This window comes from Cyphellophora attinorum, assembly GCF_001299255.1.
Source record: "Cyphellophora attinorum strain CBS 131958 chromosome Unknown Contig18, whole genome shotgun sequence".
NCBI lineage: Eukaryota > Fungi > Ascomycota > Eurotiomycetes > Chaetothyriales > Cyphellophoraceae > Cyphellophora > Cyphellophora attinorum.
The window spans coordinates 440,983-467,803 of NW_017253246.1; the positions used below are offsets into that span (position 1 = coordinate 440,983).

At 53.3% G+C, this 26,821-nt stretch overlaps 10 protein-coding genes across 10 annotated transcripts; 5 read left to right on the top strand and 5 right to left on the bottom strand.

The window, feature by feature from the left end:
- Positions 1 to 710: 710 nt before the first annotated feature.
- AB675_4259 (uncharacterized protein) lies at positions 711 to 3,266 on the bottom strand (the record flags this gene model as incomplete). The annotated part of the gene is made up of 1 exon (XM_018144386.1): positions 711 to 3,266. One exon carries the CDS (start codon positions 3,264 to 3,266, stop codon positions 711 to 713), a length of 2,556 nt encoding a protein of 851 aa, XP_017998433.1.
- A 1,034-nt stretch (positions 3,267 to 4,300) lies between these two features.
- AB675_4260 (O-glycoside alpha-1,2-mannosyltransferase-like protein) lies at positions 4,301 to 5,239 on the bottom strand (the record flags this gene model as incomplete). The annotated part of the gene is made up of 2 exons (XM_018144388.1): positions 4,301 to 4,642; positions 4,691 to 5,239. The coding sequence occupies 2 exons, from the start codon at positions 5,237 to 5,239 to the stop codon at positions 4,301 to 4,303; spliced, it is 891 nt and encodes a 296-aa protein (XP_017998445.1).
- Positions 5,240 to 5,289: 50 nt separating this feature from the next.
- On the bottom strand, positions 5,290 to 5,945 carry AB675_4261 (O-glycoside alpha-1,2-mannosyltransferase-like protein; the record flags this gene model as incomplete). The annotated part of the gene is made up of 2 exons (XM_018144389.1): positions 5,290 to 5,593; positions 5,653 to 5,945. 2 exons carry the CDS (start codon positions 5,943 to 5,945, stop codon positions 5,290 to 5,292), a joined length of 597 nt encoding a protein of 198 aa, XP_017998639.1.
- Positions 5,946 to 7,350: 1,405 nt separating this feature from the next.
- AB675_4262 (uncharacterized protein) lies at positions 7,351 to 8,742 on the top strand (the record flags this gene model as incomplete). Its single annotated transcript, XM_018144390.1, has 1 exon — positions 7,351 to 8,742. One exon carries the CDS (start codon positions 7,351 to 7,353, stop codon positions 8,740 to 8,742), a length of 1,392 nt encoding a protein of 463 aa, XP_017998505.1.
- Positions 8,743 to 9,818: 1,076 nt separating this feature from the next.
- Positions 9,819 to 11,299, top strand: AB675_4263 (Chitin synthase export chaperone; the record flags this gene model as incomplete). The annotated part of the gene is made up of 2 exons (XM_018144391.1): positions 9,819 to 10,637; positions 10,703 to 11,299. 2 exons carry the CDS (start codon positions 9,819 to 9,821, stop codon positions 11,297 to 11,299), a joined length of 1,416 nt encoding a protein of 471 aa, XP_017998472.1.
- A 7,349-nt stretch (positions 11,300 to 18,648) lies between these two features.
- AB675_4264 (uncharacterized protein) lies at positions 18,649 to 20,176 on the top strand (the record flags this gene model as incomplete). The annotated part of the gene is made up of 3 exons (XM_018144392.1): positions 18,649 to 18,818; positions 18,860 to 19,197; positions 19,272 to 20,176. 3 exons carry the CDS (start codon positions 18,649 to 18,651, stop codon positions 20,174 to 20,176), a joined length of 1,413 nt encoding a protein of 470 aa, XP_017998556.1.
- A 513-nt stretch (positions 20,177 to 20,689) lies between these two features.
- AB675_4265 (uncharacterized protein) lies at positions 20,690 to 21,476 on the top strand (the record flags this gene model as incomplete). Its single annotated transcript, XM_018144393.1, has 2 exons — positions 20,690 to 20,731; positions 20,832 to 21,476. 2 exons carry the CDS (start codon positions 20,690 to 20,692, stop codon positions 21,474 to 21,476), a joined length of 687 nt encoding a protein of 228 aa, XP_017998529.1.
- A 43-nt stretch (positions 21,477 to 21,519) lies between these two features.
- Positions 21,520 to 22,383, top strand: AB675_4266 (uncharacterized protein; the record flags this gene model as incomplete). The annotated part of the gene is made up of 1 exon (XM_018144394.1): positions 21,520 to 22,383. One exon carries the CDS (start codon positions 21,520 to 21,522, stop codon positions 22,381 to 22,383), a length of 864 nt encoding a protein of 287 aa, XP_017998613.1.
- Positions 22,384 to 23,080: 697 nt separating this feature from the next.
- On the bottom strand, positions 23,081 to 23,880 carry AB675_4267 (uncharacterized protein; the record flags this gene model as incomplete). Its single annotated transcript, XM_018144395.1, has 2 exons — positions 23,081 to 23,566; positions 23,620 to 23,880. The coding sequence occupies 2 exons, from the start codon at positions 23,878 to 23,880 to the stop codon at positions 23,081 to 23,083; spliced, it is 747 nt and encodes a 248-aa protein (XP_017998586.1).
- Positions 23,881 to 25,192: 1,312 nt separating this feature from the next.
- AB675_4268 (Alcohol dehydrogenase) lies at positions 25,193 to 26,374 on the bottom strand (the record flags this gene model as incomplete). The annotated part of the gene is made up of 4 exons (XM_018144396.1): positions 25,193 to 25,525; positions 25,578 to 25,975; positions 26,026 to 26,215; positions 26,270 to 26,374. The coding sequence occupies 4 exons, from the start codon at positions 26,372 to 26,374 to the stop codon at positions 25,193 to 25,195; spliced, it is 1,026 nt and encodes a 341-aa protein (XP_017998475.1).
- Positions 26,375 to 26,821: the final 447 nt, after the last annotated feature.

A 26,821-nucleotide genomic window follows, 5' to 3' on the forward strand; every position in this document is an offset into this window, starting at 1 on the left:
GCCTTTGGACTGAGTCGCTAGGCCGGGAGAGCAGGCCCTTGCCTGCAAGGCTTGGTCTGCTCGCGTCTGCTCCTGCTGTTGCTAACAACGAGAATACTGGGGTTGAGGAAGGCGTAACCAGGGCTGAGAATGATGTAGCACAAGGAGACAGGGCTGTACAAATAGTATCGTGACTAGCTAGTGGAAGCATTTCCAGGCTCAAGATGAGTGTAGTCAGCTGGTGAGCCACCCGCTCATGCGGTCTGGTCAGCTTTGCGGACGCCATACATACCTTCAAGATATTGTATCGTCGACCTCCCTGCCAAGCGACTCTGTTGGTCTGTGCTAGACATCGATAGTTGTAGTCCCTCCTTTGTAGTCGCGACCTGGTCTTGATGTACCCCCTTCTCACACGTCCAGGACTTGGGCCTGTAGAGAAGTCTGGCTTTGAAATTGCATGCATGATATTTGATTCTGACTACTGTCAATGGTACGGGTCTATCTTGTGAAAGATACTCCGCCGTATGGGCCGTGTCCCAGTCCCGGGGTATAATGTCGTGTCGGTAATGCAGTCGTCGATCCCATAAAAGTCTGTGTTCAACCAACGCCTGTTCTGACCGTCATCCGTACCCTGGCATCCATCCATCAATCGCCGTTCCCGTTACCCAAACGCCATTCCGAATCACGCCCACGGTTCAAAGCAGCCAAGTCGAGGGGCCTCGCACAAAGTCTCATCGTCTCTGACATTTGCCCTTGCACGGCTTCCCGCGCTTCTCACACTTCCGTGACCGGCAACCGGCCCTCTTTTCTACATGCTCTGCTCGCTTCTCGTTTCGCTTTCGCTGCCATTCCGAGACCAGGTGTTGAACGCGGCCCTGAGCCGTGGCCAGAGTGTCCGATCGCTTTTGCTTCTTCAACCATTTGGAGACGTCGCGCATAGCAAGCTCCCTCTGCACTCGACTTGCTCTCCTCAACTGCTTGGCCTTTTGCTTCAAGAACATAGTATTCTTCTGCAGATTCCGCAGCGCCTTGCCTGTGAGTTGATTGACGTTCTGCTCCTGTTCGACAACCCACTGAGATAGCTGAGCGGCAAGCTCGCCTCCCATAACGTCTATTCGCTCGTTAAGCGCGATTCTTTCTTGATCCAAATTTCGTAGCGGCTGTCTGACTCGTTCATCGAAACCAGTAGCCTGTTCGACTTCGCGTACCGTGTCTGCAACGGCCTGCAAAGTTTGGTCGACGAATTTGCGAGTCGCTCCTGACTGGACCAAGTCAAGGAGGGCACTGTGAGCAACCTCCAGCTTCTTCTCTACAGTTTTCTCGACGTCACCTACCATTCGACCAACCCAGTGATTGAAAGACTCAGGGCCGAGGTCGAGTGTGATAGTGTCGGTCAGACGAGGATTGGGCATCTCGAGATACACAGCGACCTTGCCATACATTTGCTCCTGAGCAATGTGTATACTGTACACACATGGGAACAATGATTTCACCTCCGTCTCGATGAGCTCACCTTCTCGCGAGACGACGACTTTGAACGGAGCTTTGCCCTTCGCCTTGTGGGGAGTCCGTACAACAAAGTGAGAAGATCCAACCACTTCCAGCTCGAATCTGCCGGTCGTCGATCTAGCTGGATCGATGGTGTACACCCGCTCTGAAGGAGCGGCCGAAGTTGTGGCGACAGCGACTGGAACGCTACTTGTCTTACTGCTGACACTCGTGCTAACGCTGACTGCACTTTCCAGGATACCACCTGCGATGTCGGTCGCAGAGAGTGGTAAGGTGGCGTTCAGTGCCGAAGGTGCGAGATCTCCATGAGGATACGTCGGCAGCATCACCTGAACTGCCAGCATGAATGCGAAAAGAGTGGTAAGGCCCGCCATGGCTCGCAAGACATGTGTCCGAGCCCATCTGATTCTCTGCTCCCACGCATGGGCCCATGCAGTCTTGGCCTTCTCGCTTTCCGTAGCAGTGTCCAACTTTGCGGTCCCGACGAGCCAGGACAGGTGGCGGCTCAATTGTCCCGAATTAAGGTTCAAGAATGTGTCCAGGTCGAGCGGCAGACAGGCCAGTACATCACCTTGCCAGACCGGACGAGTTGTGATGACTCTGTGAACCGTCCCTGAGTTTGGTGCAAACCCCTCAAGGTTCTTCCAGCCATCGTCTACGGTAACGACCAGAGATGGGATGCTGTGGCGTGCAGCAAGACGCGAGAACAGCTGCAGAGACATATCGGCCTTGCTTGTCTCAGACGTATCTGTAATGATCACTGCCAAATCGTATGGTAGTGAAGTTGGTGTAGGCCTCGAGACCAGGGTGTGGTCGGGACTCTCTTCGAAGAGGACGAAACCACCGGTCGAAGACATCTCGATAGAATGATAGCTCTGAACGTCAAGGTGCTGCTCTAGTGGAATGAGATCAGCTGTGGATGGCACGGATCCAGGACCAAAGGAACCAGGAATGACGTGGAATCGGGAGAGCGAAGATTGCTGACTGCTGCTGAGAGCACGACCCGAGGCGACAAGAGCATCAGCGACCTTGCTTTGGATCGAATCTCGAATCCCTGGTAAATACTCCTGACCCAGTAGCAAGAGCCGAAATGACTGGCGGCCGTTGTCCTTCAGATAATGTCTATCCAGGGTGAGATCGATGGCGCCGACGAGATCGGTCTTCTCAATCAACGTTGGCATGTTGATGATCTCGTTAGAGTCAAACAGCCTCAGTGTATGTCTGACGTGGACGTTCTCAGACCCCTCTGTAGCCCGCGGTTCATCCAGAGTGATGTGGCCAGGCATGAGATCTGCTTCATCGGCTTCCTTCTCGGTTGTCTGGGGCTCTTCCTCCTTGAGAGGAGAACCTGTCATCTCAGCGAATATGACTTCATCCTGTTCATCTCCATCGGATGAGCTATCATCAGCCTCATCTTGAGCAGAGGAAGCCTCATCGTGAATACTCAGAACATCTTCTGCACGCCTCACATCGACGAGGGACTCGATATCGGTCTGCTCTGACAACAGCTCGTCGTTCTGTGACGACTCAGCATCGGACATAGAAGCCCAGCTCTCGCTCAAAGCCGGCCGTCGAGCGGATCGCGTGGTTCTGGTCATGGCGGACGTTGGACTTGGTAGAATCGACTCCTGCCCAGATGGGTACGAATTTCTCAGGAGGGAGTCGAATGAGGCTTCGAGAGGGATTTGCGGATATTCCAAGGTGTCTGAAAAGTCGTGGTCATCTGCTGTGCTCTTATCGATCGCCTGTGCCGAAGGCCTTCCGACCTGGTCAGCCATACCGGCGATGGAAGGCAATGGAGTGGGTGCGGATGTTGATATACTCTTGACAGGAGAGTTGTGCTTACCAGGGAAGTTTGTTCGAGACAGAAAGGACAGTGTGTCTTTATGGAAGTTGCCTCAGTAGCCTTGCCTAAGTTTAATCAACTCAGCTGTGGTTCATGTTCAGGCGCAAGCGGGTCGCAGCCTGGCGAGACAACAGGCAATAAATGTGCCCCGCAGTTCGAGACAGCGGGTAGTCTTGTTTCGCGGGGCAGAGGGACCAGACGTCTACCTGCTTGAGGCAGAATGATGAAGTCGACACGTCTATCGCGTGGAAGAAGTGTGTGAAGTGCCTTCCTGGGCAAGATATGATTGTAGTAGATGCAGTCGGACGTTCTGGCCGGGACGTTTTGTACACGAAGTAGGCAACCACGGAACCCCGCATATCAAGCACGTCGATCACTATCACTCTATCGCGCTATCGCCCCCACTGTGAAACTCCGAAAATAGCCCTTGAGGTACTAGTGACAGTGCTTTCCAAAGTTCAACATCATCTACAACGCACGTTGGATGCACGGATGCATATGGCAACTTTATGGCTTGAGCATGCTCACTGACTTGTGGGATACTACGGTGCAGTGGAAATGTTGAAACATATTCTCGTATGTCCATTGTAACATGTGCAATGCCCGCGCGATCAACTCCGCTCGTCCAGTCCATACGGCATCCTGTGCCTAGCAGCGCCGTACGCTGCTTTGTTCAGACGCCCTTTGAGGGCTGGGGACCATAGCATTGGCAGTGATACCCAAATACGTATCTGATGTGCCCTCGTTGTCGCTTGCTGGTCAGAAATGTCGCCCGACTCCGTTGTATTCGACTTCTTGTAAGGCTGAGGCAGCTGCCAGAAGCGGCGACACTGCGGATTCTGCCAATATAACACTCGTGGATTCCAGTCGGAGGTATAGTGGTGCGAGTGATGAGCTAATGAGACCGTCTCAGTCCAATAGCCCGTGCTTTGTTTTGGGCTTCCTGTCGTCAGGACTCAACAGCGTTCAGGGGCTCGCCCATCCTCCAGCAACTTCGACCCATTCGTTCATGCAGCTGCCTTCCTTGCCCTCCACGTCGCGGATGTCTGTATCACATCTGCACCGGCAGCCAACGCCGTTCTCTTTCGGAGTATCGGGTGTTGCCCAGTACTCATCTTCCTCTGCACGCTCCTTTGGATCATCGGTGGTCTTTTCGAGATATGGTATTCTTGGCAATTGTCGGGTGGGTGCATTTGCTGGACAATGCTGAATTGTCGTATGCCGATATCCAAAATCACGGAAGTAATGAACGTCCTTGACACCCAACAGTGCGCCGGCAGCGAGTGAATGGATGGGTGCGTCACCCCACTGGAAAGATCAGTACTTGTGTGTTCCCGAAAGCAACTGGAAACTTACCCTTTCCATCCAGAAACCACCACTTCGGTCCATCATCTCAAAGAACTCATTGTACTCCTTACTCCGGAACCAGTCCAGTCTGGCAATCTCAAAATTACTCCAGAAGTGGCACATGTTGTACTTTTCGCCCTCCATGGCTTCCGGGTCAATCTCCTCTATATTCTGATGGCCTCGCTCCGTCTCTAGGATCTCGTTCGGCAGTGTCTTCTTCCTGTCGTCGCTTTCTTTCTTCTCTTTCCCTTCCGGTTGTGGCTCTAAGAACATCTCCCAGAGGCCCTTTGATTTCAGATTGTTCTTTCTCTTGTATGCAGAAGCATATCGGAAGATGTTTGGGACGGTTTCTTTGAGCTCCTTCACCGCAATCGTGAATCCGTATGTCTTGTTCGCGCGTTCCATTTCGATGAACGGATCGTAAGTCATGTCGCAGAAATAGGAGATCTCGGGCTCCACGCGCCAGTACCACTTGTACTTGTCCAGCAAAGGATGCTTGTAGAAGAATCCCGAGTAGAAGCGACACATGTGATGATAGCTTTCCATTCCACCGTACATGATGGCAGCATCTCCTTGCTTTCGGATACCTTCGCGCGCAACTTCGTGATCTACCAATCGGGGTATCCCCACATGGTCGCATTGATCTTCCCAAACTCGACTGGCGAACTCGTGTAGTTGGTGACCGTGTCTTTGAACTCTTGCTCGAAGTCTCCATCGTTAAGGAACACGTATGGATAATTGAACCAGCGGTTAAAATGGCGCTCTACGCTCTTGATCGACTGAATGACACCATCCAATTCCTTGTTGCGAGCTAGCACAACGAAAGCTGCGTTGGCACGAGGCCCTTTATTCTGCACTTCTGGATCGAGACATCCGGTTGCAAAGACGCGGTCATGCTTTTCGCTTATCCGTCTGCGGTGAAATGTTAGAGCTGTGATACACTTAGATATGGTCGATGGTAAGGTACGCACCTAATGGAGGGGGGCGTGCCCGCGGGCACGAGTATACGTCCGGACGACGATGGATGTCGAATTATGAGAATGATGATTAATATTACAACAATGCTTGGAAACAAAAGTACAAATCCCAGTGGCACGGAAATTGATGAATTGCCTTTTAATCGTATTCGTCGACGGAAGAACGATAACCTGGAGGAGGGCTTCGAACTTCGTTTTTCATCGTAGTTCGGAGCAGGTGATGTATAGGGTAAGCTCTTGAGGACTTGTTGGACAAGGCCAGGCCCTTTTGCTGGCTTCCAACTCATGGTCGGGTGCTCTGCTGTGAGAGGTGCTCCAGTAGCCTGGCAAGGGGACTAGCGACTCGTCATGGGACTCGGTGCCGGCTGCGTCAAAGATGATGACCGTCGCTGATGGCCGAAGATGTATGCGCACTAGTCAAAGTCGCAAAATCTGCTTGTTGAGAAGCTGGCTTGTGAAGTTTCGAAAGTACAAACGCCCAACGATATCAGGGGGCATTCGAGTTCCGGTGTAGGACAGTCGGGGTCAGGACAGCGAAATGGAAGCGCGTTCTGTGGGAGGGATCGATGGCGGAGGAGCAGTGCTTGCGATCATACGAGATTGGTCGTAGACAGGCCGTTTGGTGTTGATAGTACACGTCTACAGGCAACCGGATCTGAAGGGAAGAGGTTTATCGAGCGCAGTCTGCCAGAAGTCGGAAACCTCCACTGCTCGTTGCACGTTGTGGAGCCTCCCATGAGGTGCTGTCTTACCTGTAAATTACATCAGGGCGCCCACACTCCTCGAAAATTTGAGTGCCTTCAGGGGACGTGCCCAGGAATAGGCATTCGCCTAGATGTGCGAGCAAGAGCAAGCCCTAGAGCCTCAGGTGCTGTAGGTACCACGATGGCTACCTGGTACCTAGTTATTCCCGCGCAGAGCCTGCACGATCTCACGATCCTTTCAGGTTACCTACGTCGTTACCTAGGTGTGCTCTACAGTACCACTACCCCTAAAGTCTGCCCGCAGTACCTGTACCTGTGATCAGATGTGTGACTTCATTTGTTCGCACTGCCTCGGCGATCTTGCATATCACTCAACATATCCAAAGGCGTCAATTGCTTAGGCTGGTGAGTGCGAATGTTGGGGAGTCCGCGTCAGTGGCGATAGCAGACGTCCTTCAGGTCTATGCCGACGTCTAAGACACTGAGCTGCTAATGCTGCATGCCTGCCGCCGTGGCGATTGACCCTGGTCCGTAGCTGCAGGTCACTAGCATGATCGTCATGCCAGCCCCATGTTCTGAAGCCGCAGAAACTTGTTGCAAAGATGCGCACTTGCGACATGTTGCTTCCCTTCCCCCTCTACATCAGTAGGTGCTCGCAAAGGCAGCGAGACGCCAGGACTTCTATTTCCTCCTGAACCCATCAAGACTGCGCCATGCCGGTCTCGAGATGCTAGCTCTTCTCCGAACTTGATTGGGCTGTGTCATTTCGCTTCCCCAGACTCCCAGATGAGATCACCCCCTCCGAGTCGTTTCGTAAACACTCACCGTTCCTTGCACGAGACCTACAAACGCCTCAGAAACGCGGCCGCCTCGCTCCTATGTGACCTTCCTACATCTATATCAAGGTCAACGGACATTCTCCTGCCAACGAAGCTTAATGCGCCTGAATACATCCCTAGTTTAACGTCGTTCCCTCAACGAGAGCAATATGGCGCAAGTCGCCCGAAGTACCACCCCTCCCAAACGTCTAGGCATAGCACCTGTCCTGTCACCGAGCCGCATACCTCCTCCAGACATTTTGGGTCTCTCGACATCGCTACAAGGACATGTTGGTCTCGACGTCTTCTCTCCGGTTGATCAGAATGGCAGCTTCTGCTTTGATCGCGTCATTAAGAGCAGCAAGGTCAACCGTCGAGTGAAGAAGAAGGGTGCCTTCCGCGCCAGTTGGAAACCTACATATCTTGTGCTACGGCCAAATCTTCTCTCCATCTATGGAAACGCGGACGAAACAGACCTGCGAGACTCCGTTGGCTTGTCAGATATCACCGCAATCGCGCGCGTGCGTAAGTCGCGCCATGACAATGTCTTCGGAGTGTTCAGTCCATCCAAGAATTACCACTTCCAGGCCGCCTCTGAAAGGGATGCCATTGACTGGGTCAGCCAGATACGTCTCGAGGCACGTATCGACGGCGGCGAATCGCAAGATCCAACACTCGAGCCCCCAGCGCCGCAATTCTCGCGAACTGCCGCAAACGATTCCTCTCAATCCTACGGCTACGACACGACTGATGTGTCTGCTGATGAGTCACCTGACGCTTCGGCTTCTCCAGAGCAGCGACGGAAAACCACCTCCAGCCGTCCACGTACGCACTCAAACATAGAGCCTTACACGTCGGGACCAGACTTCAACACATCGCACAGTGACTTCAGCGACTTCCAGCCAGGCACGTCGCTGCCAAAGAATCTGCCCAGTGCCAGTCGCCCGCTGTCGCCGATCCCGTCGGCCAATGCTCTTCGCCCTGCGATGACTGAGCGAAATCCATCGCAATTTTCAATTACACATGATACACAGCACTCTCGACGGCCGCCGCAATCTTCGGGCGGAATACCCGCCACGCCAGCCACAGCTTACGACCAGCGGGACCCCTTGCGACCCATCCGCCAGGGTTTCCTGACTGTCCTGTCGTCCAAACCGGCAGGTATCAAATCTTGGAAGAGCCTGTTCGCTGTCCTGCGGCCCAAGAATCTCTCGTTCTACAAGAACGAGAACGAGTACTCGGTGTTGAGAATGATCTCTGCGTCCAGCATCATCGAAGCGGTGGAGATCGACCCTGTGAGTCGTAGTCGCGTGTATTGTTTCGAAGTCATCGCCGAGGAAAAGGTTGTTCGGTGCTGTGTGAAAAGCGAAGCCGAGCTTGAGGGCTGGCTAGGTGCGTTTAAAAGCGTCATCATGGGCGTCAAGCGCGAAAGAGAAAGGGAGCTGGAATTATGGACGGAGAAGGAGCGCTTCAAAGACAAGGAGAAAATGAAAGAAGTGAGCGCGGGAAGTGGCTCGTCACCAATGGTGGTGGAAGGTATGAACAGGCTGAGCGTGCATTAGTAATGCTTCTGCTCAAGCGATGATACACGTCTGGCACCCGGGCTCGCTGAACTGGTGTCCCTCATGATTGGAATGGCTTATGACGACGATTGATGAAGCGTGTACAGTGGGTACTTCTTGGATACCCAGGGAGCGAAATGCTATAGAGGTTCAGATCCGACTAAACAAAGCATTGGACGGTACGACGAAGACCTGCAGCTTTAGGACCAAGACCTGGTCGAGGCGACTTCCTGCAGTGTCCGCGTTTGTTACGAAAACGCGAGCTGATGTTGCCGTATTATGAGAGAAACACTCGTGTACGTCAACCGGTCTGCACTTCTTCGAAGAGACATCACATTATGGGCATTTCGTATCATGCAAGCAGATAGTGCTTCCCATGCGGATCTCCTGCAAAACCCTCACCAGTCATCCAGCTCTATGCCAGGGCTTCTGTCGACCGGTCGGCTACAGAGGCATAGAATATAGATCATGCACTCGCCCACAATCACCGTCGGCCCTGCACAGTCCGGATCGAGTGAACGCAGTTTGCAGACATATACTGGCCGACTACGCGATTCTGCTGCCAAAATTCGCGAGACTTGTCAGGATGCGAGCAAGAAGACGTGCTGGAGGTGCGCAGAGCGTGAACGAAGATCTTACGTGTAGTGTAGTCAAGTTTGCTGTAGCAACCAGATTTAAGCTAGACCCGATGCAGTGAATGGACTTGGCAGAAAGAGGCTTTGCCATGAAGTGAGACAGTGCTCTCCAAGGGGGCGTCGACTAATAATAAGCACTTCAATCGATATGCGCACGCTCTGGCCGGCCAACAACCGACTGTTCGCGCCTTGTTTCATCCTAGCCATTGATTGAAGTTGTACTTCACGTTCGTTTCGACACCCATCGCTCGCTAAGATACCGAACAAACACGCTCTACACAGTTTCTATCGTCCCAGAAGTGGTTGCTCTATTCCCAAACGACTTCGCCTCAACAAAGGGCCGATACTAGGGAAACAGGAGAAGGCGGATCTTGGTACATAGCGACGAAGCACTGAAGAGCAGACTCTCGTCGAGGGACTGACCGTCCCAAGCAGCCCACCATGGGCTTCGGCTCTTTCGAAGACATCTGCGCGCAGTCGCCTCTGCCGTTGTGTTTTATCCTCGGACCACCATCCACCCTCACATCCTCCCACGCACCACTACTATTGCCAACATGCGCCGCACGATCGATCGAGTTGGCCAACACCATAATCTTCCAGGCCGCCACCGACTTTGCACATATCGCCGCTCTGGCAATGACGGCAATCATGATATTTCATGTCAGATCTAAGTTCACTGCGGTGGGAAGAAAAGAGATCTTGACCTTCTTCTACCTGTACCTACTCCTCACGATTGTCAGCCTGGTCCTTGACGCCGGCGTGCTACCCGCCACGAAGAACGGGGCATTTGTTTATTTCGTGTCCGCGCAGAATGGGTTCGCATCAGCCATGTGCGCTGCACTGGTCATCAACGGCTTTGTGGGCTTCCAGTTGTACGAAGATGGCACGTTCCTCTCAGTCTGGCTACTTCGACTCAGCAGCGTCGCGGTCTTTGCCCTGACATTCATCATCTCTCTCCTTACGTTTCAAGGCTGGGCCGGTCTGTCGCCCACCAACACTACCGGTCTCTTCATCGTTCTGTACATCATCAACGCTATCTGTCTTTTCGTCTACCTCGTCATGCAGGTCATCCTGGTAGTCAACACATTGCAGGATCGCTGGCCACTATGGGATCTTGCAGCAGCGGTGTTCTTCTTCGTCATTGGGCAGGTAATCTTGTACACATTCGGCGCCAGAATCTGTGAAGCTGTCAATCATTACCTGGACGGTCTCTTCTTCGCAACGGTCTGCAATTTGCTTGCTGTGATGATGATTTACAAGGTATGTTGCTCCGCAATCCCATCATCTGCCCTCCCGTGCGGACACAAGCTAACTCTCCTTCCTAGTACTGGGACTCTATCACCAAAGAAGACCTCGAATTCTCCGTCGGCGCACGACAGAACAACTGGGACGTTGGAGCCGCCATGCAGAAAGATCCGCTACTCTCGCAATCTGAGGTGGATATGGTCCACAACGATCACCGCAACTCATACTATCCTTCAGATTTCAACCCAAATTCGAATTACACCGTCAATCGAACCTCCACCTATGCAGACTCAACATACGAAGGCTACCGACCACCAACTTCTGGTGCGGGAAGTCTGTATCAGCAAGGCCGAAATCAGAGTGTCGGTCATTTGGGCCCGGTTGAGACCCGTCAGCCGAAGCGCTTGAGTGATTATGGAGGGGAGGGCTATCGAGATGTGCAAGGGTTTGGAAGTGAGACGCCACGGGGAGCAGGCAATGAACGGCCGATAAAACGGAAGAGTTTGGGTGGAGGCGCTGGGGCAGTACAGGTCTACGAGGATACGGCGGTCATTGATGATGCTGCTTACGGCTATAATTCGTCACCAGTAAGGGAACAGCGACAGCATGGTGAGCGGAGAAAGTCGAGATCGAGGGGAAGGAGGACAAGTAGTGCGGGCGGCGGATTGGGCTACTAGAAGGAGTCCAGTCGGAGGGATGATCCTTGGGTTGGATTTCTTTGATGCGGTTTGTCGAAGTCAGCTGCGACCTCCTCTCCGCGTCGGTGCTGAGTGCCCGCCGGAAAGAGGTCTTCAAGCATTAGCAGCACCGCCGACGGACGGCACAAGCTGGGACATTCCGGAGCCGGCGTCGACCACAGAGCAAAGCAGGCGGTAACATGTTTTTATGTATATCAAACACAAGTAGCATAGCATAGCACGGATGGTCGGTAATTGGGGTCGAGGACTGGAATTTCGACCTCTGGGCGCAGCGCAGAGCAGGGTTGAGTAAACGTATGCCTCGTAGTATCTGATAGATAAATTGTCGATGCGTTATGTCAACGGAACCTCGTGACCACCCTAGCATCTGGTCGTTCCTCTCCGAATGCTACATGCGATGGTCGTTTTGCCGTTGGTCGGCAATGAACAAGTCACTGGCAGGCCGCTGTAGATAGGACATGCAGGCACTTCGTCGGTAGAAGCAGGGGAACGGACATGTGGCGCCTTCTTTGATCACAGGTCTTCGTTGCTCTACATGAACACTCCTCAGATGAGCAGCAACGACATCCTACATGGCCGTGCATTGATCTGTTCTGCTCTTCAGTCATAAATGAGCTCAAGCTGCTGATCCCTGCGTTGTCAGGATACAGTCTTTCGTTGCCTCTAAATGGTGGACTCTTCGATGGAGCGGGACCGACTTCCTACCTGGCACTCGAGAAAGGTTGATCGTCACCGAATTGTGAAGGTCTTTGACGAAAAGGAACGTCGATTCTGCGCCTGACTCTCCATGATCTGTTGTGCATTTCAGCAGGCAAAAGCAGGCAAAAGGCTTTAAGTCGGGCGTCACTGGATCATGACGGCGCTCATCTTGACGGCTTTTCCTGTCCTACCTTTCTTATTTCGTAGGTCTCATCCGAGTCGTCAAGGTGGTTGTTAGGGAGGATTGTTGATTTCCTGCTTGGCAAGGTTCTCTGACGAGGGTCCCTATTAAGTGTTGATCCACATGAGTCAGGAACGCAGACTTGGGGGCGCTCACTAACGTGAGTAGGATTTTCTATTAAGACCAGTCTCGCATATGACCGGTCTCTCAGGTTCCCTTGCTCGACAACAGCGATTTGTTGAAGGCTAGCCTGACGGGTTGCAATACCGACGACGACCGCGTCTCTTGAGCGGCTGAGTAACTCGTAGTGCATTACTGGGCAACCTCGACAACAATTTCGACACAAGCTTGACTCTGGTTATCAGGCAGCCATCATATCATCAAACACAGCAGGAATGCCAGACTCGAGTAACGTGACTCGCACCACCCAACATGATATCACAGTAAACCTAGACTTCCAGTACTGCATCACCACTACCTGTCAGCTCTCAACAGGACCATTGACTCACAAGAAAACGCGCAATGGGCAGCGCCAGTAGCAACACGCACAGGTCTAACCGCTGCTGCTCGTCTCGTTGCCTGTCACATCAAGAGGCGGTCGTGGTGAGTTGGCCAAGGCGCCGTAACGTTTAATCGTGATGCAGTGGTCCAGCATCGGCTTGATCGGTTACATTGTAAGGACCAGCGTGCAGCCAGGCTGGTTGATTTGCAAGCATGCCAGGTGTTTTCACCCTCATCATCTGCACACACCGGCACGGCGAGGGTGCCGGCGAGAAGCGTGAGCTTTCGAGCAATGCTTGGTTGCCCTGCATACAGGACTGGCCCTGCTGCATGAGCAGAGAGCACCGATCGAAAAAACTGGTACCCTGAGCACGCTTGAATACGACAATTTTAGCGAGGATGAGGTGCAGTCAGGGACCGCCGCTGAGAAGATGCCTGATCTAGGTGAAAGGTCTTCGCGGCGGATAACCTTGTGAGAGTGCGCCCAGTCTAGTGAATCAGCCGTGCTGAGACTGGTGGATTCGTTGCTGCCATCCAGAGATCGTCCGTCTCGATTGTGCGTTTCGGCAGCCAAGCACATGTCGCCTTTCTCCGGTAGGTCGAAGCAACAGCACCCGCTTACAGTCAGTACCCTTGGCCTGTCAAGCTTGTGTGATGTTTAGTCCAGCGGATGATAGAGAGACGGCCACCGGTAGGCGACCACTGAAAGCTGCTGAGTGAAGTACAGCAGATCCAAGGATCTGTGCATGCTTGGACCAGTTTTTCAAAAATGGTTGCGATCGTAGCTCCGCATACAGCATGCAGAGGCTTTCTCTGGCTTCTACAACGGGTCTAGCAGTTTATCGACCCAAGCTGCTGGGGCTGTTGTAGTGGATTACTCTCAAGACTCGGTCCCGGCAGCAACTGGTCCTTGGCCTCAAGCTCGAGGAAAGGCATCGGTATTGTTCGTGAACCAAACCTTCATAGGAGGTCTGTTTTGAGACTAAGGGGCAGGGGGAACGAGCAGACGCCGGTCGCTGGTGCCGCTTCTGCACAGCCTCTGTCAGTAAGTTGATGGAACATCAAGAACTTGTTGTACTGTGACAATGCGACCAAATTCAACGGGTGGATTGTCTGTTCGATCGATGCCATTTCGGACGGCAGAGTCCTCCCTCGGGCAAACGTGGCCAGTCACAGAGTTCGAGATATCAGAAGTGACCGGGAGCCATGGAAAATAATGACCCCACCCGTGGAACGTTCAAGTTTGGAGAGAAAAAGAGATGGCAGTCAGAAGATCGGCATCACTCACATGTTTCTGTAGCATTTGTCAAAGCGATATGCAGTCGATCAGTGCGGCTTGCCTGCCAACGTTAACTTACCCATGACACGGTCATCGGTGGTGCTTGCATGTGTCTCTCACTATTCGTAGAGAGTTTTGTACGAAGTATTGCCCAGGTGAATTTTGCTTTCGTCCTGGAACGCGAAACGCCAGCAGCTCAGAACACGGCATGTTGCTCACAGGCGCAGAATTCAATTGGCCTGAGGGTAGCCTTATTGATCTGGCCCGCATCCACTCCTGACAGGCATACACAGCAAGGTAGGCAAGGTATCAGTCACAAAACAGGTTGTCGTCATTCTCGCGGCGACGCCCGATAGATACCAATGATGTGCAACGTGATAATGGCGCCACAAGCATGCCGTCTTACGTTGGCTCGGATTGAAGCACACCGCATTCATGAAGAGATGATGATCTCGGGGAAATGGACTGATCATCTGACGGGCAGTCACGACGCCTCGATGGTCACAAGTCTTTCGCTGGGCTTCGTTGTCTTCATCGTCACTCTATGCAGCTTCTGCGGGCCGGTTTCTGCGCAGCTCGAGTTTTGGGCAGTCGGGCGGTGAGGAGGCAAGCCATCAACAAGCATTTCTTAGTCATGAGGGCCGACGAACGAGTAGATTATTAGGTTGGCTTCTTCCCTAGACACAGTCAGGTAGTAAGGTAAGACCGACAATTCCAAGAGGCGTCATTTGAATTTCTTAGATGCCTAGGCTCTGGACTGCTCGGCGCTGGATCGGCCATGTGTCGACGCCAAACCCAATCATGCATGCTGGCGGATTCAAAAAGCGAGGTTGCGTGTGACTTTCTTTGTCGACATCGGAATCCAGCATCTGAGCATGCGTAATTACAGCGGTCTTTCGGACCGCGCAGGCTTGAGCAACTGATGCATCAAGGATCACAAGTGAGCATTCAAATTTCACGGACACAAGCTCCAGGGGTCGTTATCAGCAGCAATATGCTCAGGTGGGAAGTGGAAGGGTTCGGTAACAGGCTAGAGCTCAGCCATTATTCGCCCATGGATTGGCAAACAGTGTCCAGAACTTGCCGTGTCGGTATGTTTTTTCGATGCCTTTGCTCACGCGCGTCAGTGCGCCATCTGATGACCTCAAAAAATAAACGAAGATTCTATCCCACGTTGCCACCCACTGGAGCCTCGCGCTATGAACTGTGTGATGCCAAGTCAGGAATGGTAGCCTGCACCAAAAGCCTCTTTTTCTGGTCTCAGGCGCCGGGCGGGCTTTGTACGCCTGTGCCTCCGCACCAAGCCTGCTGTGCTCAGCGACTCGCCGATGTCTCCGGCTTGACATGTAATATCGCATTTCAGGTCCAGACACTGCGCCCCAATCATGACACAAACACGAGAATGCGTGATGCAACCTGAACACTAGAACACAGTCGGAGAATGCATTCGAATGGAGTAACGAAGAACGCCGAAGACACTTCTGTTCACACTCCAGAGAAGCCAGGCTAGGCGAAGCGCTCAGGTCATGAGGACTTGCTGCCTCGGCTAAGGGACCTCAAAGCACCAGTACGAAGTAGGCGTCCAGCTGGAGATCTTGATAAAAATCGTTCCGCTTTACCATTGACCGATTTGCCTTGGTGGGTTCGGCAGCAAGAACCAGGATTAGTACGACAACCCGGCAAAGCAGGAAGCTGAGACCGCAAAATACGATCAAGACACTTGATGACGACGATGAGACGGTGATGCGAGCACGCGAATACCTGCAACCTTCAAATTTCCACGTCGACTAGCACTTCCTACACTGCCGCTGCGACGGCGACAGCCTATCATTGCCTGACTTGTCCAAAACGCCCGGCGTCGTCCCATCTGTCCAGGAAAGCCATCATCTTATTACTCCTCATGCTTGCGAAAGTCCTAGACTCCATTTGTTTTCTCCCGTCAATCAACAGCTACCATGCTTCTTGATCGATCAGACGCATCCGCCATTCCGTTCGGAGTCAGCGGTCGCTTTTGGGTTTTTGGGCCAACCATAGTGACCTTGGAGCCGATGGCTATCATCGAAGGTGCAAGCTACGGGCACCACTAATTCTTGGAAATAATCCTGTTGCAGCACCGTAGTAATAATAAGCCTGACAGGTATCAGCAAATTGCATGCAACCAACCATCTGTGAGGAGTCGGCTAGGATTTCACGGCAAAATGCTCGTGTATGACTCCTGCTCCCGGCCCCTTGCCGCAGTCAGACATGGCCAATTCTTTTCACTTCACAACCTGCACCTTTCCACTTCTGACTCGCTATGTACTCGAATGCTGTCCGCTTAACCTTGTACGCTCAGCTGTCCACACTTGATGTTTGATGAGTCGATGACCTCCTGTAACCATCGGTCCGTGGGCGGCATATTATTATTGTTTTTTTGCTTGGACTTTACGTCTGCGTAAGCTGGAAGGTTCCCGGCCCTACTTGTGCCGATTTTTGAGCGCCAACTGCATCTGCCTTTAGCCACGACACACTCGCTTGGCCGTTTGCGCCCTCAACACAACGCTAGTCCTTCCGATTTCAGTCTTTGACCTTGCCAGCTGTCGGTCGGGCTTGGTCGTTGCCTGACTGTACGTATGGAGCTACATTCCAGCAAAACTCAGCCTGCGTGCACTGCCGTGTGGCCCCTCTCCATCAATAATCATCTGAACGATGCAGGAAGGCAAGTCCGCGGACTCCATCTGTGTCCTGACTATCGCCATCAAGATTGTTCGTGTAGGGCGACCGGTGCGAGCAAGGGACCAGGTATGGTCGTAACACGTTGCGCGCCCGGTTGTAGGCGTCAAACATAGACGATCACTTTCCCCTGCTCGACAGGTAGCCAATGCTTCATCAGCGCTTCTGATCCCAGGTAGGCAGACGTCTGTACCGGGTTGGGTACGGCCTTGAAGTCTCGTCTACTCGCGGTGACTACTGCTGCATTCGTCCGTGAATCCTGAATGGTCGCAGCCGCATTCCCGTCAACAGCTATAGATGACCAAACCCCTGTAAGATCTCAGCACCAAGACTCAGTTTTTAACCCCCTTCCACTTTCGCCCTTCGCGTTAAACTCCTGGACCGCGTCCGATCCCTGGTCGCTTTTTGGGTCAGGTCAGAGCCCAGTAGTTGTGACGAGGCCAGCTCTACTCGGCGACTCCACTCCACTCATTTTGACCTCCCACCGTGACACCGTCCTTGTCGTTGCCTTTCAGGCATTTGGTGTCGTCGACCAAAGTGTGGATCCCGGAGTAGCTTCTCTCCCTGCAGTACCTCCAGGCTCTTCGCCTGGCCTGCGGAGTCGTGCACACGCACAAAAATGTGAGAGATATGTGAGACTTGTGCCCCCAAAGATCCGAGCTAGATGCGGTCATTGCATATCGTTTCGTTTCCGTACGTCTTTCACTTTGCTTTTCCACATCCACACTACGCCGTCTCTTATCCTGGCAGCCTTTTCAAAACATCACAAACCATCGTCCCATCCGCGTCTTAGTTTCGTCCTGCGCCCATCCTGTCTATGGATCCCCTTTGCCTTCGCTTTTTGCCATCCTCCTTCTCATTTTGCATCCCTGCTCATTGGCTGTCTGCAGTCCGGACCCGTCAGTCTACTTCGTACACTCCATATTCGCTAGCAGACTAGTAGCATTGCCCCAAACCCGGCCCAGTCTTGCTTCACCACTTTCTGTCTTTCCCGCTACCGCCCATGCATTTGCGAGACTGACATCGAAGCCGAGCCATGGATCCTGTCGTATGCTTTCCTTGCGCTACTGGCACGACTCCTGTCCCGACAAGACGCGCCTGATGATCACAGGTAAGATGGTTGCAGAGCTGATCTGCCACGCCAGCTCAACATCCACACCGTTGACCTTGACCTCGTTTCTTCAGCACTCGCCCGCCACACAAACCTTCGCATCTCCTTTCCATCAGCAATACATCGTCACCATTAGACCAGTCTTTGTTGTCATAATCCTGTCTGTTTGGGCTTCGTGTTTTCCACATTGACTCGGCTGTCAAACGTTCCTTGTCTGTGTGCGGTGGTCCTTCCGTTGTCCAGCACTCCAATTGTCCCCACCCTTCATATCAACTATCATTCCTCACTCAGATTCGACCCTCTCATAAACACTATTCGGCCTCTTCACTGTATCGTTTACGAATCAGTGACCACACGGCCCCATCGAATCGGCAGCAGTAACAGTATAACAAACAGACACCTCCCTTGTCCTCGAGCATAGCTCGCCTCAGCGTCGGAGAGCTTCCTCAATGTGCGGATCGTTCTCCACGAACGGCCATACCTCGAATACGTCCTCTCTGTACCGATAACGACCGACAAACTTCTCTCACTCCATGTCGTCCGCATTAGTTGATCACCGGTTCAATCCTGCAGGGTCGTGGCTAGGTTCAGCATACCGCAACCAGTACGAACAAAGACGTTCGTCGTTAGGGCACGAGCAGGACTCCATTGGTCGGTACTGCCTGACGGGAGGTCTGCCCACACCGCCAGCTACAAAGAGAATGAATGTTGTTTCGTCGGCCTCAGACACATCACGAAGGCCACTCTCGGGATGCTCAGGCGATGTTGCGCACCTCCAGCCTTTTCACACCCAGCACACGCAGTATGCCACCCAACCTCAAGCTCAATCGCTCGAACCCCCTACCATGACCGATTTTGCGGGGATCAGCATGCCAATCGACGACAGGTCTCAGCAGGATGAAATTGCCAGTCACCTCCAAATACCAGAGTCTGTGAACAAAAGCAAGGGTAGTCTGTCCGAGTTCGCCGCTGAGATTGCTAGCCTATTCTGGTTCGAGAGCGCGGAGACTTTGGAGTACGCCGAAGAGCTTCCAATGGACGCACCGACCGATCGAGCGTCGTAGCTGATGCAATACCTCCACCCGGTTTCCGGAAATGGGTCACGACTATCCTGAGCACTACCCAGGTTGGGAAGAATGTGATTCTGCTGGGTCTGCTCTTTATCTACCGGCTCAAGCAATTCAATCCAGGAGTCAGTGGTAAGCGTGGAAGCGAGTTTCGGCTTCTGACGATAGCTTTGATGCTCGGAAACAAGTTTCTGGATGACAACACCTACACAAATAAAACCTGGGCTGAAGTTTCTGGGATCACCGTGGGAGAAATTCACATCATGGAGGTTGAGTTCTTGAGCAACATGAGATATGACTTGTATGTCTCAGCCGAGGAATGGTCGAGTGGAAGGGGAAACTTGGACGTTTGGGTGCTTTCTACGAGAAAGCAACCAGGATGAATCTCAGACTGACACCAGTCCCGATTACACCGACTGTGCCAACATCGCCTCATACCCTTCCATCGCCCCGATCGAGCCATTCCACCAGCACAGCCAGCAAAGCCTACGCCGGTCTACCGAACCCCATGTTGAATGCTCCCCAGCTGCAAATTTCACCAAGTCGTGGCCCTCGATATGGCAGCGCAGACATCCTCGACAGCCGGAAGCGAAGTCTCGATCTAACTGGCGACGAGCCATCAGCCAAAAGACTTCACTACTCGTCAAGATTGAAGCACGAAAACGGCTCGCCACACTATCTTCCACCTAGGCCAAATCAACCAGCCGCATCGTCAATGGCCGCGTCCTCGCGAAATGTGCAATCTTCTATGAATGGTACTCTGCCAAGACTTCCCATGCCTCGGTTGCCTTTGTCGGTCAGCACGAGTACTGCAGCAGATAATCATCTTGCACCTTTACAGCTTCCAGGACCGCGAGCGATGATGAATACTTACCCGCCGGCTACTATGGCATCGTGGTCTAATCCAGTCACTCCCAGTGTCCAGGCAGACTCGTTCCATCAGTCGATCCCGAGTCTAGGTGACTTATCACGCACACAACATGTCATCAATTCCGCAAGAACCTCTCCGAATGGGTACACAGCTGTTACACCAGTTCATCAAGGTTCATCGCCATCATATTTCTTGACCAACCGACAATCGCCCTATCGTCCAGTCCGCCATGTCAACACGTTGTTGCACCCACCCCCGAACGCGGCTATGCAACCCCAAGCTCGGGTCGTCAGCCATGATCAGATATACTATCAGCCACTCAGCAAAGTCGACTTCGAGCGACGCACAGGTCCCGTGCCATACCACCAATCCGAGGGGTACTACCAGAGTCAAGCAAATACGCCTCTTACGCAAAAGTACCCCTACCATTACTAGATTCAGAGGACCGATAAAATTTCCAGCATAGCGCGGGTACATTCTCAGCAGGTTTAGAGAAGAAATCGTTAATTAGCAAGCGAGCATTGTGGGAGTTCTTTGATTTACAACGAGCAGGATGGACTGCACCCAACATGCGAGGTTCCAGTGGTCTTACATAGCCACATAGAAACATACCAGCCCAGCGGCTGGAAGCATCTTCGCAATGAAGATTGTGACAAGAATCACATAGAAATGTGCTACACTTGCCCTGCCTTGTATCCCTCCTGGTCAGCTGAACCAATACGACTGAGTGGTTTTCTTCCTCAGACCCCGCAGGCCGGCACACCTTCCTATCCTGGATACGTGAATCCCAACTTGAATCAAGGTGGGACAAGTGAGCTTTCCTGCATCCTCTTGTGATGAACAGATAAATATGTTCTGCTTGCAGTGACAGTGACACTACTCAGGGGCTGCACACTATTGGTGCATGTCCGACCATGCAAGAGCAGCGCTCTATAGTAGAGAGCAAAGATGCACAAGACACTGCTTCTTGTCTTCATCCACGGCTTCAAGGTTGGTGTCCACGTAGACCCGCCCACTTCCACAGACTTACTGGACTTTATGCGGACGCTCAGTTTGGACAGAATACTGACAGACAGCGCGATATCTCTAGGGCAACGATGACACCTTCGCCACGTTCCCGAAACACCTGCAGGCGCTCGTCAGTAACGCGCTGCCCAACATCAGCGTCACACCTCTAGTCTATCCGAAGTTCGAGACCAGTGGCGACCTGCGCAAAACAGTCGAGCGGTTTCGAGAATGGCTTCAAGACCGAGTCATTGATATCGAGGTGGCGCAGAACACACCTTCGCCAACCATTGACCCTTCCGTCCATGTCATCCTGGTAGGCCATTCGATGGGTGGCATCGTCGCAGCAGAAACATACCTCCTTCTCGCCTCGGAGCAGCCTGTACCTGCGGCATCCTCGTCGATGAACGTAGAGACACCCAACTTTCCGTCGAACACGACTTTGACGTCCACGACGGGTTCATCTCATCCCAATCCACAGCAAGCCGTGGACACCTCCGTCGTCCTCATGTTTCCGCATGTCCAAGGCGTTCTCGCCTTCGACACGCCTTTCCTTGGCCTCGCGCCCAGCATGTTCGCTAGCAAGGTCGAGGACGCACACGGATATGCCTCCACTGCGTACAAGACTTACACCGAGGCCGGAAAGATCTTTGGTTGGGGTGGCAACAACGTAGCCGCAGCGCCATCGACAGCCAAAGCCCTCCCGGCACCCTCAGCAGCAAGACTTTGATGCTGCCGCAGCGCCAAGATGGCAGTCCTGGGGCAAAGTCGCAATGTTTGCCGGTGCGGCGGGAGCGGTCGCCGCTGGCGGCGCGGCGGCGCTTTACTCTCAACGAGACAAGATCAGCGCTGGGTGGACGTGGGCAAGCGATCATCTCCTGTTTATTGGCGACTTGGCTCGAGCGGAGAATCTGCGGCGACGAGTTGAAATGCTGGAGAAAGCGACCGGGGAGAGGGGCGCTAAATGCATGAACTTGTACACCAATCTGGGCAAGGGAAGGAAAGAGGGCACAGTGACTGGTCATGCCGGGAGGCGGACGTTTGTCAATCTTCCTGCAAAGGTCGGCACTAGCTCCAGCAGCACAGTCAGCAGCGCAAAAGGCAAGAGCGGCGAAGCAACAAAAGCTGGAGGGATGGCATGGCACGAAGCGGTCAATGACAAAGCCGCAGACGAAATCGCAGCTCATTGCAGCATGTTTACGCCGAAGGACAACCCCAACTTTTACGCGCTCGGAGAAAGGGCGAAGGCCTGCATCGTGGACAGCGTAGATCAAGCTTGGTATGCTGGAAGCGAGAAAAAAAAGTGCAACGACCACGAAATGGACCTTGAAGGTAGCGCGGCACTGGGTGATGGCGAGGCGTGGGAAAAAGCTGATGGAGCGAAGTTGCCTGCCGATGAACTGGTGGATGAACCAACGGAGGATGACGAAGTCAAGATGACGAACAGCTACGAGGGGAGCAAGAAGGATCGACTAAGCCTGAATCGCAATGGCGATGGAGGGGGAGTCGATGATAACGACGAGGAGCTTGAAGACAGCATTATTGTCGAGAAGGCAGCACACAAAGAGGCTGTTGGAGATCGTGTTCAGTATCCGGCTACGATACCGTTGCCAGACGAGAACCCGTGGTCCAGATAGCGATACATTTTGGCGTTATTGTTTCGGTAGAAAGGTGACACGATCAAAGAGCGTGCACATGGTTTGTTCTAGTAATGTACCTAGGTTCGTGTATTGTGACAATGATAACGACGGCGAACGGAGGCAATGAGACCATGAACGTCGCGCTAAGGACTCTCAAATCAGGCCGTCGTCCAGAAGGACCTGGGCAGCAGGGTCCCAAGTCAAGGTCCTTAAGAGTTCTTGCCTCGTGTCGAACATGCTTGGGCTGTGCGTTCCCCCTGTCACGTAGATATTGTTTGTCACCCGGCTTGACTTAGCGCCACCACCAGCTTGCGCTGATGACCGGAAGCGAATTAGCACAAAAGCCTGGGCCATCTACGCTTAGGACGACTACAACATCCGTGGGTATGCGTGTATACACAGGCATGAAATGCTAGCAGACATTTTCCGGTGTAAGAGAGTTCGTGGACTGCATATCTCTGGGAGCCCCTATCGGCTTCTGCTTCCAACACTCACGTCCTTCAGAGCAGTTCCGTGGTCGTTACGTCGAAGACAGCATCCTTCCATGCCTCTGTGCGTCGTATATATGCTGCCATGCAGTAGTAAGCATGACCGCGGTGGTATATCTTGATATCGTGTTCTTACAGCGCCAGTCAATGACAGGCTCATTATGTACCTTCTCCACTCGCCGACCTGATTCTTGGCCTCTCTGCGACTACCGCAGCAGCAGGAGCATGGTCGCAAAAGCCAGAACCAGACTCATTGATGCGCCTTCCGATGGTTGTACAGCAGCAGCAGCGCCATCGAAGTCTCCTGGGCCACCATCAAAGGGACTGCCACCACCTGCACCGTTGAAGTTCGTCGTTGTGCCATCTTCACCGCGGTCCGGAGCGTTGCCACTAGCAGCCTGACTTGCCGTCGCGCTCGCACTTTGCGTGGGCGACGTCTGGCTAGCCTGCGTCTCTGTAGCAGAACTCGACACGCTCTGCGATGCACTGCTCGTGCTGCTCGCAGTCTCTGTCACGGTCTGCGTTGCCGAGGTCGTATCGGAACTCACAGGCGCAGCAGTACTCATCGTCGTAGTCGGGGTTGCAATACTGCTTGGTGCTGCACTTGGTGGACTACTGGACTGACTGCCAGCCGCCGGCGGGTTGGCACCTATGTCACCACATAGGAACTGTACCACACTCCCCAAAAACATCTGCCTATGACCGTCTGCCGCGACGCCCGCTCGCCCTGGCATGCAGCTTGTACATCGCTCTGAGCTCCAGTCAGGTCAGAAACGCAAGAGACGGAGCAGCCGCCGTTCTTGCCACCGACGGAGGACAGAAGGTCGTCGAAGGAGCAGTCCGGGAGGACTTGTGAGTAGGCGTTGAAGCAAGTGCGCGAGAAACCGGAGATGGGTTGGACAGAGGTGAGTTGGAGGTTTGTGGCATATGAGAGATCGAAGGTGAAGAGAAGGGCGAGTTGAAAGGCCGGCGAGAGCGTCCGGCGACGCACTTTTGATGAGGGCATGCTTCGGCTGTGAGAGCAGTAATCTTCGAAGCTGGGACCTATGCCCGCCCCGACGAGAGCCCGTCGATGCCGCTGACGTCGAACGAGTCGCCGGCGATGCGTCCGCTTGACGTCCAGTAGGTAACAAGGCTGATCCTGGCACAGCGCAGACACCGATCGGCCTCGGTCTTCCTTAGTCCCGGGTGTTTCGAATTGGTCCAGCAAGTACGACGCCTCGGCTGTTCAATCAGCAGAAGTCCACAAAAGCCTGCTGATGTCTAGTGCTCAAGCAAAGCCCTCCGAGGCTTGAGACGTTATATGTTGCCTCAATCCAACTGCTTCGTTATGTCGTTGTCGAGGCTGTTGTTTTGTGGGGCGTGTTTGCTCGCACGGTTGGGGCTGTCACATATGCCGTTTCCCGTAGGCGGGATGTGGTCTGGACCTGAAATAGCAATCTGTATCCCGAGGCACTCTGTCTCTTTTGGTCTTCCTAAATCGTTGTAGGATGACGTCCAGTGAATGGCGCCTTCGAAATCTGTAGCGGAGTGCTCCGCAGACTTATCTTCAAGGTCGCGATATTTGCGCATGGACAATCGACTGGCTCGATAGGTGGTCGTGGTCTAGGATTGGGCCCTGGAGATATGGCTACTGCGCAGCGCCCGGGCCGTGGCGGCTCAAGGAATCGAGACTTGATTTAACAAAAAGATATGTTGTAGGCGCAGCCTGAGTAAAGGGCTGTCAAAGCCAAACGAAAGCAAAGTCTCAGATTAGTAGCGACAGCGGATATATTGGCGTAGGAGCGTGCAAGGGGAGGAAGAGAAAGGGCAGCGACACACAGCAATCAAGAGTATCACTCGGATGTAAGCAGGGCGCGAGACATGGGCGCGCAATTGTGAGCATCATGAAGCAGCGCTAGACAGACCTCACCATTTCTTCTTCCATGGCCGCGATGAGCACGGCCAGCAGGCGACTCCAATTGGCAGAGTGTGGCGGTAGCCAGTCGGAGGCGGCGACACGCGAGGTCTGTTCATCTCTGGAACGATGCTTGCTCATGGCAGAAGTCTCCTGTGATGGAAGGCTGGGGACCAAGGAAGCAATGAGAATGCAGAGATGTACGGAAGGTGAAGCAGGACGTGTTTGATGTTGAATAAGGAGCTTTTCGATGCCAGGAAATGGTTGGTCGAATACGACCGGGGGCCTTCTGCAGGGGTCTTCCCGGTCTCAAATTCTATGCTGTGGCGCGGAGGATGACTTGGCATTCAGGATGGTCTTTTGTCAACACAGTATTTGTTGAGCTACGTACAACCCATGTATTCACGCGATCGCCGTGATTCTATGGGATCAACACGCCACGGAAGCGGACTTTGCCTGAGACCATGTGGTCGAGTGCCTCGTTCGCCTTCTCGAATTCAAACTTCTCGATCATGCATTCGATGCCTTGGTCCTCGGCAAACTTGATGGCTTCCTCCGTGTCCTGAGCGTGACCTGAGGGCCATGCTGTGATGCTGTTGCCGTAATGAATCATCATCGCAGGGTGCAGCTCAACCGGTGTGGGCGGCGCAGCAAGAATGATGAGCTTGCCAAGTGGGCCAAGACCTTGCAGCAGCGAGGGGATGAGGTCGGCAGCAGGTGCAGTGAGAATAATAGCTGAAGCACCGCCAAGTTTCTAAGAAGGACGTTGTCAGACAGGGTTGCGTGCAATCGGTGCCATGACTTACCTTTAGCTGCTGGCCAACATCTCCTTTCGAGCCATCAACGTAGTCGTGCGCACCGAGCTTGGAAGCGAACTCCTTCTTGGAGGCAGACGAAGAGATAGCCACCGTGCGGAAGCCCATCTTGCGAGCATACTGCAGAGCCAGATGACCGAGCCCGCCAAGTCCCTGAACCGCGACGATATCACCAGAAGTGATATTTTGTTGTCGTAGACCGTTGAAGACCGTCACACCTGCGCATAGCAAAGGTGCGTACTTGGCAGGATCGACGCCATGTGGGACGGAGACGGCAGCTTCGCTTCGAATGTAAACATACTCGCCGAAACCTCCATCGCGCATCACACCGTTGATGGTCTCGGTGTCGCACATCTGGAACAAACCTCGACGGCAGGCCTTGCAGTTTCCTAATCAGTTGGTGAGCGTCCAGGGCGGGCTTCGTTAGTGTACGACTTACCACAGTGACCGCCGTGCCAGGCAGCGCCAACCCAGTCGCCGACTTTCCAACGTTTCTCAGAAGACGGCACTGCGACGACCTCCCCAATAGCCTCATGACCAGGGACGATGGGAAACGAGTTGCCGAACGCAGCATGCTGTACAGCGGAATCGGAATGGCAAACGCCGCAAGCGAGGACTTTCGCAAGGATCTAGTAGCATTTATTAGCAGCACGTTGAGGAGGACTCTGGAATGCGTATCGCACCTGTCCCTCTGGCGGCTGCTCGAGCTTTCGCTGCTCGAAGACGAGCTTGGCACCTTTCTCCTTGAAGACGGCGACCTTGAATTCGTTGGGCAGTGATGGAGCCATTGTGAGGTAAGATGGAAGATTTCGAGCGGCTGGTGATTCTGTGATGTAGCTCAGGAGGGCTCTGCAGCGATCTTGAATAAATGTACAGTGGAAGCTTATGAACTTGCGCTTGAGATAGCGGTATGCACGAAGACGTCACGTTTTCTGGAAAAGTGAAGAGGCACTGACATGGTCGTTACGTGGAAGTGACATCTACTTTATACCTTCTCATGCACCCACCACCCGTGGCCGTACGTGGAAGCAGCCCTCAAGCATTTTTCGATTAACGATTTGCCTAGCTAAGCATCAAGGCCTATCGCCGGTAATCATCGCTGCGAACTATGGTGATGGACTGGGTAGTAACGACTTACACAAGGTAAAACGCCAAGCTGAACTTCCTCTCGTTTTCCGGTCCGGACTGTATCTCCGGGAACGTTACTGACAAACTCTTTAATCTGCGGCGAATCA